Consider the following 16385-nt stretch of genomic DNA (forward strand, 5'->3'; position numbering starts at 1 on the left):
ACACATGAACACACACACATGAACACACACACATGAACACACACACATGAACACAAACACATGAACACAAACACATAAACACAAACACATAAACACAAACACATAAACACAAACACATAAACACAAACACACAAACACACACATGACCCCCCGCCCACACCCCCACCCCCACATACACCCCCACACCCCCCCACTCACACCCGCCCCAGGCCCCTGAGGCCGCGGTCGCTCCGGGCAGCGCGGGCTCGGCGGCTCCAGCCGCGGACGATCCGCCCTCAGCCGCCCGAGCCCAGGGCCCGCTCCCACCTCCTCCTCCGCCGCTCCCTCCTCCCCTCGGCGCTGCCGGCGCATGCTCGCTGCCCGTGCTCGCTGCCTGTGCCCTGCCCGTGCCCTGCCCGTGCTCTGCCCGTCCCGCGGCGCTGCCGGCGGAGCGGCCCGGGCGGGCCCAGCACGAGGTGGGTCCGCGCCCCCCGCCCCGCTCCGCGCCCCCCGCCCGGCCCGGCCCGGCCATCCCGCCCCAGCCCGCGCCCTCCGCCGGCACTGCGGCCGGGCGGGGCCCCGCGCTCGCCGCCATTCGGGGTCGAGCCCGCTCTGCCCCCCCGGAGCTCCCCCGGGCACAGCCCGGCACCCGCCGCGCCACAGAGCGGCCCCGAGGGGCTGCGCGGGGACCCGGCCCTTCAGGGAGCCGGGAAATCACAGCGGCCCGCAGGGGTTTGGGTGGGCAGGGACCCGCCCGCTCCCACCCCCTGCCGTGGGCTGTCCGCTATCCCGGCTTGCTCCAGCCTGGCCTTGGACACCTCCAGGGATGGGGCAGCTACCGCCTGAATCGCAGCCTGAAAATGCTTTCGGTATAATAAATGATGGGTGTGATTTCAGCTTCGCCAAGGCCCGCGGCTGTCAGGGAGCGGGAGGACCGTGACCGGCAGCGGGGCAGGCGCGGGGGGAGCGGATTTCCCGGTTCTCTGCAGTGTTTTCGGGTTTTGTGGGTTGTACCCGGCTCTGATCATCACTTAATTACCCTGAAAAACGCAGCTCAGTCAGTCCCCTTTGGAGGGGAGAAGGCAGGCACACATACGTCAATCCAAACAGGAGAGTAACTTTTAGGTGTAGTTATTACTGCTTTTGGCAACAGACTGTCACTATAGTCTTCAGTGGAGTAACAGATAAAAAAAATTACCTGATATCTTAATAATCTAGATCTCAGAGTTTTCCCTTTGCACAGCTCCATTTCTTTTGCTTTTCTTAGACGGGGACGTGTTTTCGGCAGTCCTGCACCTACTCAGTGAAACCGAGCTCCACGTCCGTGGAGTAATTAATCCCGAAAGAATGTGCACAAAATAGATGTTTGCAATTTTGTATTGCTCGAAAGCGTTTTTAGGTTGTGATTCAGGTGGTGGCTACCCCATCCCAACCAAGGCCAGGTCGGACTGGGCTTGGAGCAACCTGGGATAGTGGAAGGTGTTGCTGCCCAGGGCAGGGGGCGTGACTGGATGGGCTTTGAGGTCCTTCCCAACACAAACCATCTTGTGATTCCATGATTTTTCCATGCTTGTTTTCGTCAGTAGTTTATGTGAAACATACACTGTAACTGCATGGGTAAGACAAGATGAAATAAGATATAATAAATAAGAATAACGTAGGAAGTAAGAGATAAGACAGTCTTCAGGGCCAGCTGCTGTGAGAGTATCACCTCAGAGATATAATTAGCAATGTAATCCTCTCTCATGGTGTGCTTGCTTGGGTGGATGCATAAACCGACCTGAATAGCAATTCTTGCACATGTTTGAGTAAATATTTTACTTCACTGAAAAATCCAATGCTACCGTTATGAGTGGGGTTTTTTTTTAATGTAATAGTAGTAAAATTATAAATGGGAGGAGTTGTCTTGAAACTGTGAAATCTGACATGGATGAAGGTAGTTGCTGGGTAAGAATGTGCTACAAATAATATAAAAACAATGGATTGCAAGCTCAGATAAGGTACAAGGTTGCTTGTATTTTCTAGTATCAACTGACAAATATATTCCCAGTTTCTGGCAACAGAATCATAGAACGGTTTGGGTTTGGGAGCTTAAAGATCACCTCATTCCAACCCATGGGCAGGGACACCTTCCTCTAGACCAGGTTTCCCAGCCATATTTCCTAGGCACAGATTTTTTGTTTCTTTGTGAAACAAGGTTCAGACTCCAGAATTGCTCAATCAAATATACAACAAAAGCCAAATTACTTGGTGGTTGTGTTTTTCAAGAAAACAGAGCAATTCGTGAACATTTTTTACTCCTGATCTTGGGTAGCTTGTTATTGTTTGAGAATGTGAAAAGCACATAAAAACATACGCATTTCCTCCATTTTCTCTCCACTCTGGAGTTTTTGCTGGGCTTAATCCTATCTCAGGAACATGAGGGAGATACAGCCACCTGCAACTCTTGTTCTCTGGCCACTTCAGTGAAATTCCTTGGAGCTCTTCAGTTCTTCCCCCAAAGAGTTCCCTGTGTTACAGAGCTTGACTGTTTTGTTCCTTAGAAAAAGAAAATGGTAAAATGCCTGTAAGGGTTGGCTACTTTAGACCTGCTTAATTTCTTCACATTTCCTCATTTCCTTTGCCTGGTCTGGCCGTTCTGGACAGTTTTATTGCACATAAACTCGACAGTGGTTCTGCATGCCCACAGCAGCTCCAGTGTTTCTTAGAAGGTATGTGTACATTAATCAGTGCTTTTCTATCACTAATTGGCCTAACATTTGGTAGCTCTTTAACAGTTCTAAAAGGTATGAAAGGATTTCTTCTTACTTTCTTTTTTCTTTAACAGTTCTAAAAGGTATGAAAGGATTTCTTCTTACTTTCTGTTTTCTGACAAACTGATATTTGCTGGTGGTTTTAAAATGAGTTAACCCAAACCAGACGGTTGCTGGATGAGGGCTTTGCAGCTGCCTGGGCACTGCTGGCCCATGGGTGTAGAAAATGAGCCGTCTCACAAACCAGAGCTTTTCCTTTTTGTAGCTAGATCTAGTTTAAGTGGTGATTTTTCTTTTCTTTTAAATCCTGTGGCTAAAAAGAGGTTCTACACTATTTTCCTGGCTTTTGCATTGCATGTCCATTGACTGACCTGCGAGTAACACCTGATACAATTCTTCAGTTTCAGAGCTGTCTTGTGAATTGGAATTTTCATACTACTCTGCTGCCTTTACCTAACGTTTCACTGCATTTCCATCTTATCCTTTACTGGCAATTTTAAGCAACAGTGGAACAAACGGGAAAAGAGAGACTGTTGGAAGTAGAGATGATGAAAGAGGACAGGGATCACAGTGGGCTGCTGCTCTGGGTTCTCATTAAACAGCTAAATGTGTACAGTTCTCTCACAACTGTAACACTGCTGCTGTCTACCAAAGGTCTACCAAAGGCTTTGACCCTGCTTTTGTGGTTGATTTGCAGTGGTACTGCATCATGCTTAAGAGACAGAAAAACATTATCTATATAAATATATAATATTTAAAAGCAGAACTGACAAAAAGTCTTTAATAACATTTATGGAGTCATAAAGTTACACAAAGCTAAAGAATTCCCAGCTGAAAATAAAGCAACATTAATTGATTTTTATCAAACTATGAGAAGAGCAAAAAGCAAAAGGAGAAGCTGGAAATGTCCAAAGCCAGCTAGGAATCCAAACACACAGTTTGTACTCGATTAAAATGAACCTTAGGCTTTAGTAAACTTTAAGTTCTGCACAATGTGATGTTTTGATTGTGTACCAATGAAAACAGTGCAGTCGAAGCAGTGGTCAGACATTTTAATGAGACAATTTAGACAGTTTTGTACCTGCCTAATCTGATAAACTTGTGCCTCAGGTCACTGTACGGGTGGATTTGCTAAGTCTGCTGTAAAGCAGCCATGAGGCAGCACGTGCAGTGCAAGAGAAATAAGCTGCCAGAAGCCCAGTGATCCTGTTCTGCTTGCCTAAAAAGCTTGTTAGTATCTTTACATGGCAATCATAGTTCAGCAGAACTTTCCAGAGGACTAGGGATTCTTCTCTTTGTTGAAACAGGAAAATGCCAGGCCTAGAGAGCTGAAGATCACTAGTTTAGTCATTAGGAGCCCGCCTGCTCTGTATTCTTTCCTTGGAAATGGCCCTGGAAATTGTTTCAGCCTGTTGGTTAACTCCCCCCAAAAGTCATCCTCAACTGGCACAAAGCCTTGTCTTGACTAAAATATGGTGACATGGCCTGTTTGAGCAAATGTTGGGCACTGATGCCTGGGACTGGCTAAACTCTGCAGAGCACTAGAGAAAATTAGTTCCTCAGCTGAATAAACTCAGTGATACTGAAGAGTACAAATGCAGGAACACCTATAAGGGGCAGCTCTAGTTCTGACACCTACAAATGGATACAGCAAAGCAGAGGGCTGTTGCACCAAGAATTAACCCCCCTCTGGAATCAAATAGGTAAATAATGTTATATTATCATGAAAATAAAACTTAAGTATGTCAGTGACAGCTTCTCAAATGTGAGCATTTACAACTTGCCCCAGAGTGTCTGCTTGTTTTAAGAATTTAATTAATATTTATTAATCATCTGAAGCTGCTCTTTGTGCTTTAGTCAACTAAAATGCCAGCTCCCTCCACCTCCTCCTACAAAGCGTTTTGCCAGATGCTCCATTTGTTGGCACATTTTTTGTGTGCTGACACTTGAAAAGTACATGTGTCCCTTTACTCATAATTCATAGATTCAGATTTCCAGGGCCATGTCTACAGTGACTGCACAGTTTGTGATGGAACCAAGAAGTGATGCTGCTGTTGGGGGCTGTTCCTTGTGCAGGGACCCTCAGAAAGGCTCCACAGTCTGTCCAGGTTTTTAAGTACCCAAGGTACCTTAGAGGGTTTTCCAAAATTGTGTGCAAATCTTCTGAAGCCCCATTTTTATTTCATTTTTCCCCCCACAAACTTGGAATCCCAGAGTTGTTTGGGTTGGAAGGGACCTTAAAGCCCATCCAGTGCCACCCCCTGCCATGGGCAGGGACACCTTCCACCAGCCCAGGTTGCTCCAAGCCCCATCCAACCTGGCCTTGGACACTTCCAGGGCTGGGGCAGCCACAGCTTCTCTGGGCAAACTCCATACATGTATAAAAAAGTGATGTATGCTGTTTATATAAAATGGTATTTGCTGTTTACTGAAATAGCTGGATACAGTTCAGTTCATGCATGTGATTTTTTTTTTTTTGTCCCTAAAAGATTAGTAAGAAACTGGACTTGTAATTTTAAGGACTACTTGGTTAAATTTGACTCTGTTCTCAGTAAGTTTTCTATAGAAAAATAGTTGGATTCTTCTTCCTTCTGATTTTTATTAACAAAAATCTGACTGCAAAATTATTTCTGAGAATTAACAAAAGCTGTTTAGTTCCATTATTTGCTCTGTCTCTCTGTAACCAAAATTAAGGCAGGTGTTTAGCTGAGACGATGGTTTTGGAGTTAATAAGGTTTTTTACTCAACTTCAAGTACCCTGTACCTTGCTCTCCTTGCTTCTGTCCACAGAAGCTCACACAAATATTTTGTTTCTAAATATTTGGGAGGCATTTTTAATTAATCCCTATCTTCATTAGGGATTTTTTAACAAGACATGCAGGGTAGTGATGGAAATAGATGAAAGCCCTTTTTTGGTCAGCTAAGATTTAGTGTTTGAAATTGGTTTAGTAAGATAGAATAGGATATTGTATCCTGGTTTATTTGCAATTTTTATTTAGTATTTAGTTAAATCAAAATCTTTGCTGTATTTTTAGGTTGATTACATCCTTTACATTCGTATGAACTTATTTTTATTATGGTTTTGAGATACTACTTTTAATGCAGTCAGTTTACAGTCTGAAAATACTTCAGTGACATTCTGTGCTTAATTGGGTGAGGAAAATATTTTGTGCAGGGTGTAAGCCCAGATAACAAACATTTATAATTGATTTTGTGAGCATTTCATGGCATTTCAAAATCAATTATCAGTTTAACTGTTATTAAGATCACTTCACAAAATCTCTGTAGCTATGTGTGTAGTTGTCTGGTGCATGGAGACGTGGTTGGTAACACGAAAATCAGGTGAACAGGAAGAAAAGGGATGGAATGTTCAGTTGTTAAAACATCAGGCTGGTGTGGCCTGTTTGCCTCAATCCCTTTAAAGCCCAGGCAGACACAGAAAGCAGTTTATGGGATGATTATCTGATAGTCCCTAAGGCCCTCCTTGTACAGTCTTAAATTAAGAAAAGATAGTTACTGGCTCCTCCCAGATTACCATCCCGAATCCAATTAGCTACAGGAAACACCCTGGGAATTCATTCAGCTTCTCCTCTCTAAAATCTGAATCCCCTACAAGGTGTTTCTCGTGGCTGATGCTGCAACAATGAAGGGATCAGCACTCACTCATTCTTTTTGTCGGGTCACAGGTAAGGTGTTAAATTGAAATTATTCAAACCCTATTAAAGCTCATGTAAATTTACTGTGGCTTTGACTATATCAGATTTAAAAAGAATTCCTCTAACTTGCAGAGTTTGTTTTTAAATTTTTCCACTTCTGAGTGCTGTCAGAATGCATTGCTGACAATATTTCATTGTTCTGTGTGTGTAGTCAGTCCTACAAGTCTCACAGTCTCTTAGAAAACATGATATTCGTGATCAAGAGTCTCTGAGTCACCACTTTTGTTTGTAGAACAGTTAATATATTCAATTTACGCCATCTCCTTTATAATTCTCACTAGTAATTACTGCCTGCCTGCCTGTTCAAGGTAGTTCAAAATAACTTCTGTTAACTCTTGGGTTAACCCTAGCACAGAAGGAGATGATTTAAATAACATGAATCAAGTCAATTGAGAGACCTGTCCATCAGTTTACCTTGCAGTTTCTTGCTATTTATGTCAAAAACTCTATGAATAGCAAACACTGAGTCACCAGACCAACACCTACATAATCTTCTAATGAATGACATTCTTTTGTCTCTTTTGTACCTGAAGGCAGTTACAGTCCTTTGTAAATATCAAACTTAATGATTAAATTACATTTACCTTTTGCTAAGACAGGCGGGGAATATTTTTTCCCAAAGAGGGAAAAACACATCTAGAAATAACAGATCATTTCTGGTTGTGGTTGCAGTGAAATCCCTGGAGTTTTACAGCAGCTGTAGCATCCTTCTGCTGTGTAAATAGCATATAACCAAACTATATGATCATTTGTTTAAATTATTACCTAGTCTTCTCTCTGTCCTTCATCGGTCCATTTGCTTTAGCCAATTTTTTGGTGTACTTACAGGTAGTAAAGGGTTCAAATTTCAAATAATTGGGCTTTTTAACACACCTGGGGAATCGAGGTGTGTGCCTACTGAAATATGTGTGCTCAGTGCTAAAACTGCCTTCAAGACTTGTTAAATTGTAGCTTAAGTATTCATGAAATATCTACTATCAGTGGGCTTTTTCACTGATATAGACATTAGAATAACAACCTTTGCATCCTGTTTAATAATAATAATAATAATAATAAAATTTAACAGCCCCCCAGTTATCTACATTTTTTACAAAACTTTAGAAATAAATGCTTTGTTATTCCTGGCAATGTTAACATTAGATAGTCTGCTGTAATTTAAAACACAATTTCATTTACCAGCACTTCCTGTACAAGTGACTAACTTTGTCTCGGTCAATTTAGAAGATTTTTCTGTCAAAAACTCTCATCATCTGCCAATCTTAAGCCTGAATTTAGAGACAAAGTTATAATTCAGTAGCTCTTAACCACTTCATTAAATATAACCAGTCCTCCTTACACTATCCTGTTTTTGCTTAGTCTTAATCATCCAAGTTCTCTTTAGTTGTCTAAAACATCTCAATTAGTGCAGTTTACAGGATTTTGCATTTTGGCAATGAAACTTTATCTCATGTGATATATATTATATTTAGACATTCTGTTGACTTCTGTGGGACTGCTCACAAAAGCAAAGTTTCTCAAGTACTTGTAGAATTAGGCCACGGAGGAAATTTTAGAGGTGCTTAGGGAGTAAAAGAGCCCCTACTTGGTCTGTAGTTGACTATATTCCTTTAGAAATTTGCATACTATGTAGTTACTTACATGTGACTGCAACAGGGAGAGAGCAAATTCCCTTTAGAAGACAAGAAAACAGTAAAAAATAACCTAAAAATTTCATGTGATGGGCCTACCCAGCAGCATTTCCTGTATTGTGTGATATATTTGAGGTTTAAAACAGCTTTTCCCTTACACTGATATTGTAAAACTGAAAGCTTATGCATGATTTTTTCATGTTAATACATAAAAGTAATCGTATGAGATGTGTGCTCTGCTGTGGGGTTCTTGTTTGCCAGAGCCACATGAATCTAGAGATCTGGGACCCCACTTGTACTGGATAGTTCCACAGGGACTGCAGTGGGGAGCTTTACAATGGGATTACTGTCCGTGCTGGCAGCTGAGCTGCCCTAACTGGAATCCTTCCAGCTGGGAATGCAATCTCTTCTCTCTGTTTTGAAAACGAGTTCTGAAGCAAAAGATGGTAATTGCATCTCTTAAATAACCATCTTAATTGCAGAGGTAGAGTGAGGCCAGCATCTTCTTGTCTCCTCCCTTTTTGGCTGCTAAAATATTAGACATTGCTCCTTTCCCTTGTTTCATTCTGGGGCAAAAATTCAGTCCAGGGACTGGAATCCACTGATTTCCAGATCCTGAAATACTAAAAAGGAATCTTTTTTGTGACCAGAGTGGGTAGTTTGCAAACCCCAGGGTTGCTTTGCTAAGTCCATCCTGCTCCTGTGGCCCAGGAGCTGCTCCCGTGGGGATCCCTGATCTCCCGTTGTCCTACTGCCTCCATGGCACTTTACTGTGATCTTGTAAAGTGCTTTTATTCCAGAGGAAATGGATGTGGACAAGAGGCTGCTTCACTCCCCTGGTAATAGAATCATAGAATATGCTGAGTTGGAAGGGACCCACCAGGATCCTCAAGCCCAACCCTCAGCCCTGCACAGGTCACCCCATAGTTTTTTTCTTTCTTTCCCTATGCATGAAAAACATGAAAGGTGAATGTGTCATCTTCTGGCTTGAGTGTTCAGAAATATGAGGAATGTTATGTCTAGTTTATAGCAAAACTTTGGAGATCTTGGTTGTAAGTTGTAATGTAATTATACCACCTGGGGCCTTGTCTGAACTCAGAATTGCCTCATTTTAACTGAAGGTATGACTTTAAAGAGTTAGCTAAACTGGTTCAAAACCATTTACTGGTATTCTCAGTTTGATTCAGCTTGGCTCGAGCCAGTGTTTTGATCTTGATGCAAAATATTCTCTGGTCACTGCAAGTTCATTTTTGGTTGTGTGTGTGGGGTTTGTTTATTTTGGTTTGTGGGGTTATTTTGCAAATTTAAGTGACTACATTTGATTAAATCAATTACCCATAGGAAAGAAATCACAGACTGGAGACGTCTGTTCAGAGTTGGGGATTGAGGTGAAGAAAGTGGAAGCACAGAGTGATCTTTCCTACAGCACAACGTGCCTACATTGTTTCCCCTGCAAGAAAGGCACCTCTGCACGTTTGAAGCAGCGAGTAGGACTTGATTTCATGTGATCAAATGCAACAAGTGAATCGAGTGCAACAGCAAACAAAAAATCCTTTCTGTTAGAAATTGGTCTTCTCAAAAGTGGAAATAAAACCCCCAACCTCAAAATGGCATAGAGACATCAAAGCAAGTATCGAATCCACACCTGGAGGGGACCTCCTGAAATCCCCCCTTAGTGCTTGGCATCACGATTCCAGGAGATGGTTCCAGTCTCTTCTCTGTGCTGACCAGTGACAGGACCCCAAGGAGTGGCCTGGAGCTGGGTCAGGGCAGGCTCAGGGTGGATCTCAGGAGAAGGTTCTTCCCCCAGCGGGTGGTTGGGCACTGCCCAGGCTCCCCAGGGCAGTGGGACCCCCCCATCGCTGTGTTTGCTGTCCTTGCCGTGTGTTTACACGCGGTTGGTGACTCTGCTCCCTCTGCTGAAACACAGAGGTGGAACTCAGTGTCTGGAGACAGCGTGTCTTCAGTGGGAAACAGGGATTAAGGAGCAGCCTCTTTGCTGTCATGGCAATGAAATGCATGTCAGAGATAAGGGAGCAGAGCTGATTAAGGCGATAGGGTGGTTGCCCAAGGTACGTGACTCTCAGCCCTCAGGCACCTGATGAGGACCGTGACCTGGAATAACTCCGGGACTGCGCCTCCAGCTTCTGCCAAGTGTTTATGGAAGGAGCAAAATCCAGTGTTTGTGGGGTGAGCAAAATGCTGCAGAACATCTTCTAAAAACTAAGAATATCCAGCACTGAGATGAAGCAGGAGAGGAGCTGTTGCTTTTACTTGAACGCTGCTTTTACTTCTAACACCCTTTTTCTCTGTGCAGGAATGTAATACCCCTGTCCCAGATCACCACGTTACAGCTGTTTCAGGGGGTGCATTATAACTCTGTAAAGCCTTTGTCATAATCTTACCTTTTTTTTTTCCCCCCCAGAAGTAAATATAAGGGAGTTGCTCACATTGATCACACTGAGCAATTTAAAACACCTGTCAGTGAAGTTTAGCAAACTGAAAGGCGTGCAGACAAACTATTAATAATTAATTAAAATTATTACTAATTATTAATTAAAATATTAATATTTAATAATACAAAGATAAAATATTTAATTCCAGCTCAGGAATTATGGATTTGGTGTATTGCTGAAATAAAATTGGTTATACAACAAATAAACAAAGTTTACCCCTGCCATTTAGAAGAATCATGCTAGTATTTTCTAATACTGTAGGTATATTCTCTTCTGCATTAACCTCCATCTCTTCCCTTTTCAGTTAAGAGTCCTTGTCAGCCTGAATCCTGGTTAAAAAAAAAAGGGATAATAGTCTTACATGATAGAAATATCACTGATATTTAATCTCATTTTTTTTTCTAGCACTTGAGTACAAGGAAATAGGAAAACTAGTCATAGTGGTGGTGATTCTGCTGCCCATAGGAGGAGACATGTCTTTTTCAAATGTTATCTGGACAAACTATTACAAATTTTTAAGAGAATTTTCTGAGAAATAGGAACCAACAATTTCTATTAATTCAACTCTATTAACTCTAAAAAGAAATTCTGGGGATAAAATAAAATTATTTCTTTTGGTATGAAGTTTCCTCTGATAATAAAAGCCATCCCTTACCGATTTCAAAGTCCACTGGAAAAAAAAATAATAGAGGTTTTGGAGCTTCTCCAGACAGAATGCAATTATATACAAGTACTCCTACCTATTTATTGTAGGATTGACTTTTCAGGGTGTGGAGTCAGATGGTCGAGTAGCTGAGTAGCAAAATGCTCCAGATACTCTTTAATCTTTATTAAGATTCTTCTCAATTCATATTCTTATTAATGTACTGACGTTGGAAATGCATTTCTGAGCATCACTGACATCTCTGAAGGGTTTTTGGCTTTCACAGACAGATGTAATTCCCATCCCCCTGAGAGGACTGACAGAGCAATAGGAAAGGGTTCCTAATGTGTATCTGGCTTCTGTTCCCCCGTTAAGCATCTTGAAAAGGACAGGGCTGCACTGAGGGACTTTGGGGATAAAGTCCATTAGCATTGTTGGAAGAATAATTTATTCAAGCTATGTGGTAGATAATGTAATATCTGAATGAATGAAGTTCTATTTAAATATTTACTATAAAAACAATCATGCAGAATTAGAGAGAAAAGCTGGACAATGAACAGCAAACAGCACCACCACAGCACAGGACTGTTGTATCACCTTATCCACACAATGCTCTTTAATTTTTTTTTTTTTTTAGCAAATCTATCTCTTAAAACTCTATTTATGCTGCTGAATCCTAATACTGGCTTTGCAGGATATGGGACATAAAGTCTGTCTAGTTAGTAAAGTTTCTACAGTTAATGATACAGCAGATATGTTTAGTTTGATATAAAAACATGCACTTTTTTTGGTTATACTTGCAGCTATTTCCCTAGAGAGATAAGAGAAACAGAATGGAAATCTTATGCTGGGTAAGAACTTCTACTCAAGGGTTTATTTAAACATCACAGTGACTGATTAAAGTGTTCAGATTTACAGCTTTCCTTCAGCTTTCTTTCTGTCAGAAGGTCTTCAGAGCAGAACACACCTTGTACTAGAAATAATGTTAAAGTATGAGAAAAAAAATCTGTTTTCTGCTTAGAGAGACTCTTGTGTTCAGTTTTCTCGTTAGAGGAGAATCCTCATAGATGTGATTTCAAACACTAAGAGTGGAGGGAAGAGAGCAGAGAAGGCTTGTAGATTGTCTGCCTGATTGCCCAAAGCTTAAACCTTGGACAACTTTCTAACCAGGTGCCAGGTTCTAGGCTTTATTTTGAATTTTTTGAGCTTCTGTTGTAGATTTTCAGTGACTATTTTACTGTTTCAACAGGTACTGCAATGGCTGCAGGAGTTTTGCTGCAAAATGAACTCCCATACTCTTCGCTGATCGAGAGCAGTGTGTACCTTGCAAATATGAGCTCAGGTAAGAATTTTTCTCTGATGTGCCATTCATAAAAAAAATGCATAGAGCAATCCTGAACGAAATGAAAATCCATAGAAAATTTAAGAAGAACAACCAGAAATATTATCCATGTTTATAGAATGAAAATGTCTGTAACAAAACCAAACTGCATTATTTCGCCAACACATCGTGGGGATAATGTGTTTATCTTTTCTGTACTTTTCATTTTGTCAGGTCTCTTAATGTGTGATTTTTGTGTTGAGAAGCTGCCTAGCTCTCTGAAAATACAAATGTGCCTTCAACAAAACTCCTGTTTCTAATAAAGTATTTAAACTCTTACAGGATCCAGTTCTTTCTTACCATTTTGGGTGAGTGTTTGCAAATCCCGAAAGATTCACTAGGAAACCAATGATGTGCAGCATTTTATTTTGTTCACTTCTTTCTTCACTATCATTTGATACATACCAAAGATAAGTTTCCGGGAAGAGAAAGAGGAAAAGAATTAAATATAAGAAAGGAATATAATTAATTGGAAAACATTTTTCACATTTCTTAGATACAGGTAGCACTTGAAATAGCCTTTTTCATCTCCTTTCACTTCTACCCACCCCCTAAAATTAATCTTTCCTCACCTGTTGATACCAGCTTTATTAATGAATTAAAAGAGTCAGAGCTTTGAGACAGCTCAGAGTCAGCTTTAACATTTTCCTTTTCTCATATGACATCACTGCTGACCTTCCAGGCCTGGCACCCCCAGCAAACCTTGTCGTGTCTTGGGAAGAGCTGGGGTGCAGCATTCAAAAGTCAGGCCCTCAATTCCTGGCCAGTACCCAGAAGAAACAGATTTTTGCCTGGTGAATTTGTCTCAGAAGGGAACTGTCTCTTGTGCAAATTCCTCTGTACGAGTTACTGACTTTTTAGCACAAAAAGGAACACAGACTGAAGATGCCAAGGAGAATGCAACGGGGTTAATTTGCTTATTGAACAAAGTTGAGGTGGGTTTTCTTGATCCCCCCGCCTTCCTCTTTCAGTGCAGCCTAATGCACAGCCATTGGGGTGACAGAGGCTCTTCAGCATGACTGTAGTCTGTTCTCCACACAGTTTTTGTTTTACAGGGTGTTGCAATCTTTCTGGCCACCTCATTCTCCTCCTTAGCACACTGGAAGCAAAGTGGGAGGCAATTTGCCACCGCTTAGCTACCTTCCAAAGCCTGAAGCACTCGAGTGACACACCTTCTCCTCCACATAATCTGCTTTCTCTCAGGCTACAGGGCTAATAATAAAGAAGCTGCGGCCAGAAAAAAAAAAATCAGCCTTTTGTTTTGAATAACAACTTGTGTTTTGTTAGCAGATATGAATGGTCCAGATCAACAGTCCACACAATTCATCAAGTGCTGAACCATTTCAGTAGGAACACACTAATCCCAGTCATTACACAGCTAATGATGCATTTTGGAGCAGCAAAGTGGAGGAGGAGAGGTGCCTGTGGAATGTTAAACCAAGAGGTGGGGGAGTATAATGTACTTCCCTACAGATCTCTCAGGAGGCAGAGCCTCCAGCTACATTTGGATTGTTCTTTTGAATGAAGTATTTTGTGTCTTAGCAAGTTCTGAATGCCTGTTATTTAGAAGGAACTAAATACTCCCATTGTTCATGGAAAACGTTTTGGTTGTTCCCAGCGCGTTTTGAAAATTACCTACTTGAAATGCAACTATTTTCACCGAGCGAGCAGCGGAACAGTTTGTCCCGAGCAGACGCAATCCCTGCACTCCCTGTCGAGGAGAGCAGCCCCGCGGCTGCATCCTCAGTTGCCATGGCGACCGCTCAGCCCGTGAGGACCGGCGCGCCCAGGGATGCTCGGCACAGGGGTGCTCGGCGCAGGGATGCTCGGCACGGGGGTGCTCGGCTCCCGCAACTCCAGCGCTGAGCGACTCGCCGTGCCCTCGGGGTGCCCGCGGGGCCGGGCAGCCATGCAGGGCTCGCCGCGGCGGCGCTCGGCCGTCAGCATCTTTAGCCATTTTTTCCAGGGTCGGAGGCATTCCTCCTCCGACCCCCTCCTCCGCATGAGCCAGAGGCGCCGGAGCTCGGTGGTGGAGCTGCTCTCCTCGTCCACCCACCGCGTGATGGTGGCCCTGTCGTCCCTCAGCCCCGAGGAGCTGGATGCAACTTTTCCCGAAAAAAAAAGTAAAGTACTTTTCATTAAGACTGTCGGCAGCTCTGGGTATTGTGTTGGTGTTACTGTGCTTCGGTCCTGTGAACTGTATTTTATGTGCCTCGATAAAATAGTGGTTTAATTTTGTCCCCGTGTTTTATATTTTGCTCACTGATTCCTTACTCAAGTATTATACATAATGTATATATATGTGTACATAGTACCTGCTTTTTACTCCGACAGCTCAGTCATAAACAACAGGTAAAACAGAAGCACACATTCGTGCATACACCAAATATATGGTTAACTGGTTTGGATTTCAGGATGAAGAGGACTGTGCCTTTTTATTTTCAGTTGCAAGGGCTATCACGCACCTCTAACTTCATTAGAAAAAAACTTCTGCACTAATGCAAGCAATTTTTTCCCCTCACTATCTTTACTTGAAAAATGAGTCTGAAATATATATATTAATATATTTTTATATGTTTATAAGTATATAGTCTAATTAATATATATAATTATTATTTATATATATATTTATAAATAGATATATTTTTATATACTTCTGCTGTTTGTAACTTCATCAGTTTGAGGTTGAACTGGTGAGTCTGAAATACATATTTTTACATATTTCTCCTTATAAGTATATAGTCTAATCAATATATATGTAATATATAATTAATATTTATACATAAATTTATAAATATATATATTTATATCTTTCTGCTGTTTGTAACTTCATCAGTTTAAGGCTGAGCTGAGTCTGAAATATATATTTTATATATATATATTTATAAGTATATAGTCTAATCAATATCTATATAATGTAAATATGTATATATATTTATAAATATGCATATTTGTATATTTCTGCTGTTTGTAACTTTATTAGTTTAAAGTTAAACTGATGAGTCCGAAATATATATTTTATATAAGTATATAGTCTAATTTATATCTATATAATATATAAATAATAGTTATATATATTTGTAAGTATATATTTTTATATATTTCTACTGTTCACAACTTCATCAATTTAAGGTTGAACTGATGAGTCTGAAATATATATTTTATATATTTTTATATATGTATATAGTCTAGTCAATATCTATATAATATATAATTAATATTTACATATATTTATAAATATGCATTTTATATCTTTTTCTGCTGTTTGTAACTTCATCAGTTTAAGGTTGAACTGATGCGTCTGAAATATGTATTTATATATGTTTATAAGTATATAATCTAATTGATATCTATATAATATAAACGTTTATATATTTATTAATATATATGTTTTTATATCTTTCTGCTGTTTGTAACGTCATCAGTTTAAGGTTAAACTGATGAGTCTGAAATATATATTTTATATAAGTATATAGGCTAATATATATAAAATATATAACTAATATTTATATATAAATTTATATTTTTGTATCTATTGCTGCTGTTTGTAACTTAATCCGTTTAAAGTTGAACTGATGAGTCTGAAATATATATTTTATATAAGTATATAGGCTAATATATATAAAATATATAAATATTTATATATAAATATATTTTTTATATATATGTCTGCTGTTTGTAACTTCATCCGTTTAAAGTTGAACTGATGAGTCTGAAATATATATTTTATATAAGTATATAGTCTAATATATATAAAACATATAAATATTTATATATAAATATATTTTTTATATATATGTCTGCTGTTTGTAACTTCATCCGTTTAAAG

General features: G+C 40.5%; 1 protein-coding gene across 1 annotated transcript in view; it reads left to right on the plus strand.

Annotated features, from left to right (window-relative positions):
- Positions 1-369: 369 nt before the first annotated feature.
- Positions 370-16385, plus strand: part of PTPDC1 (protein tyrosine phosphatase domain containing 1) — a 27853-nt gene continuing 11837 nt past the window's right edge. The window contains exons 1-4 of the mRNA XM_017830927.1: positions 370-455; positions 12425-12517; positions 12731-12808; positions 14362-14716. Of these exons, the coding sequence (XP_017686416.1) occupies positions 12433-12517; positions 12731-12808; positions 14362-14716 (518 nt within the window). The 5' untranslated portion in view covers positions 370-455; positions 12425-12432. The remainder of the gene's footprint in view (positions 456-12424; positions 12518-12730; positions 12809-14361; positions 14717-16385) is intronic.

The sequence above is a fragment of the Lepidothrix coronata genome, unplaced genomic scaffold (genome assembly GCF_001604755.1).
Source record: "Lepidothrix coronata isolate B3197 unplaced genomic scaffold, Lepidothrix_coronata-1.0 Scaffold186, whole genome shotgun sequence".
In the NCBI taxonomy this organism is placed as follows: Eukaryota; Metazoa; Chordata; class Aves; order Passeriformes; family Pipridae; genus Lepidothrix; species Lepidothrix coronata.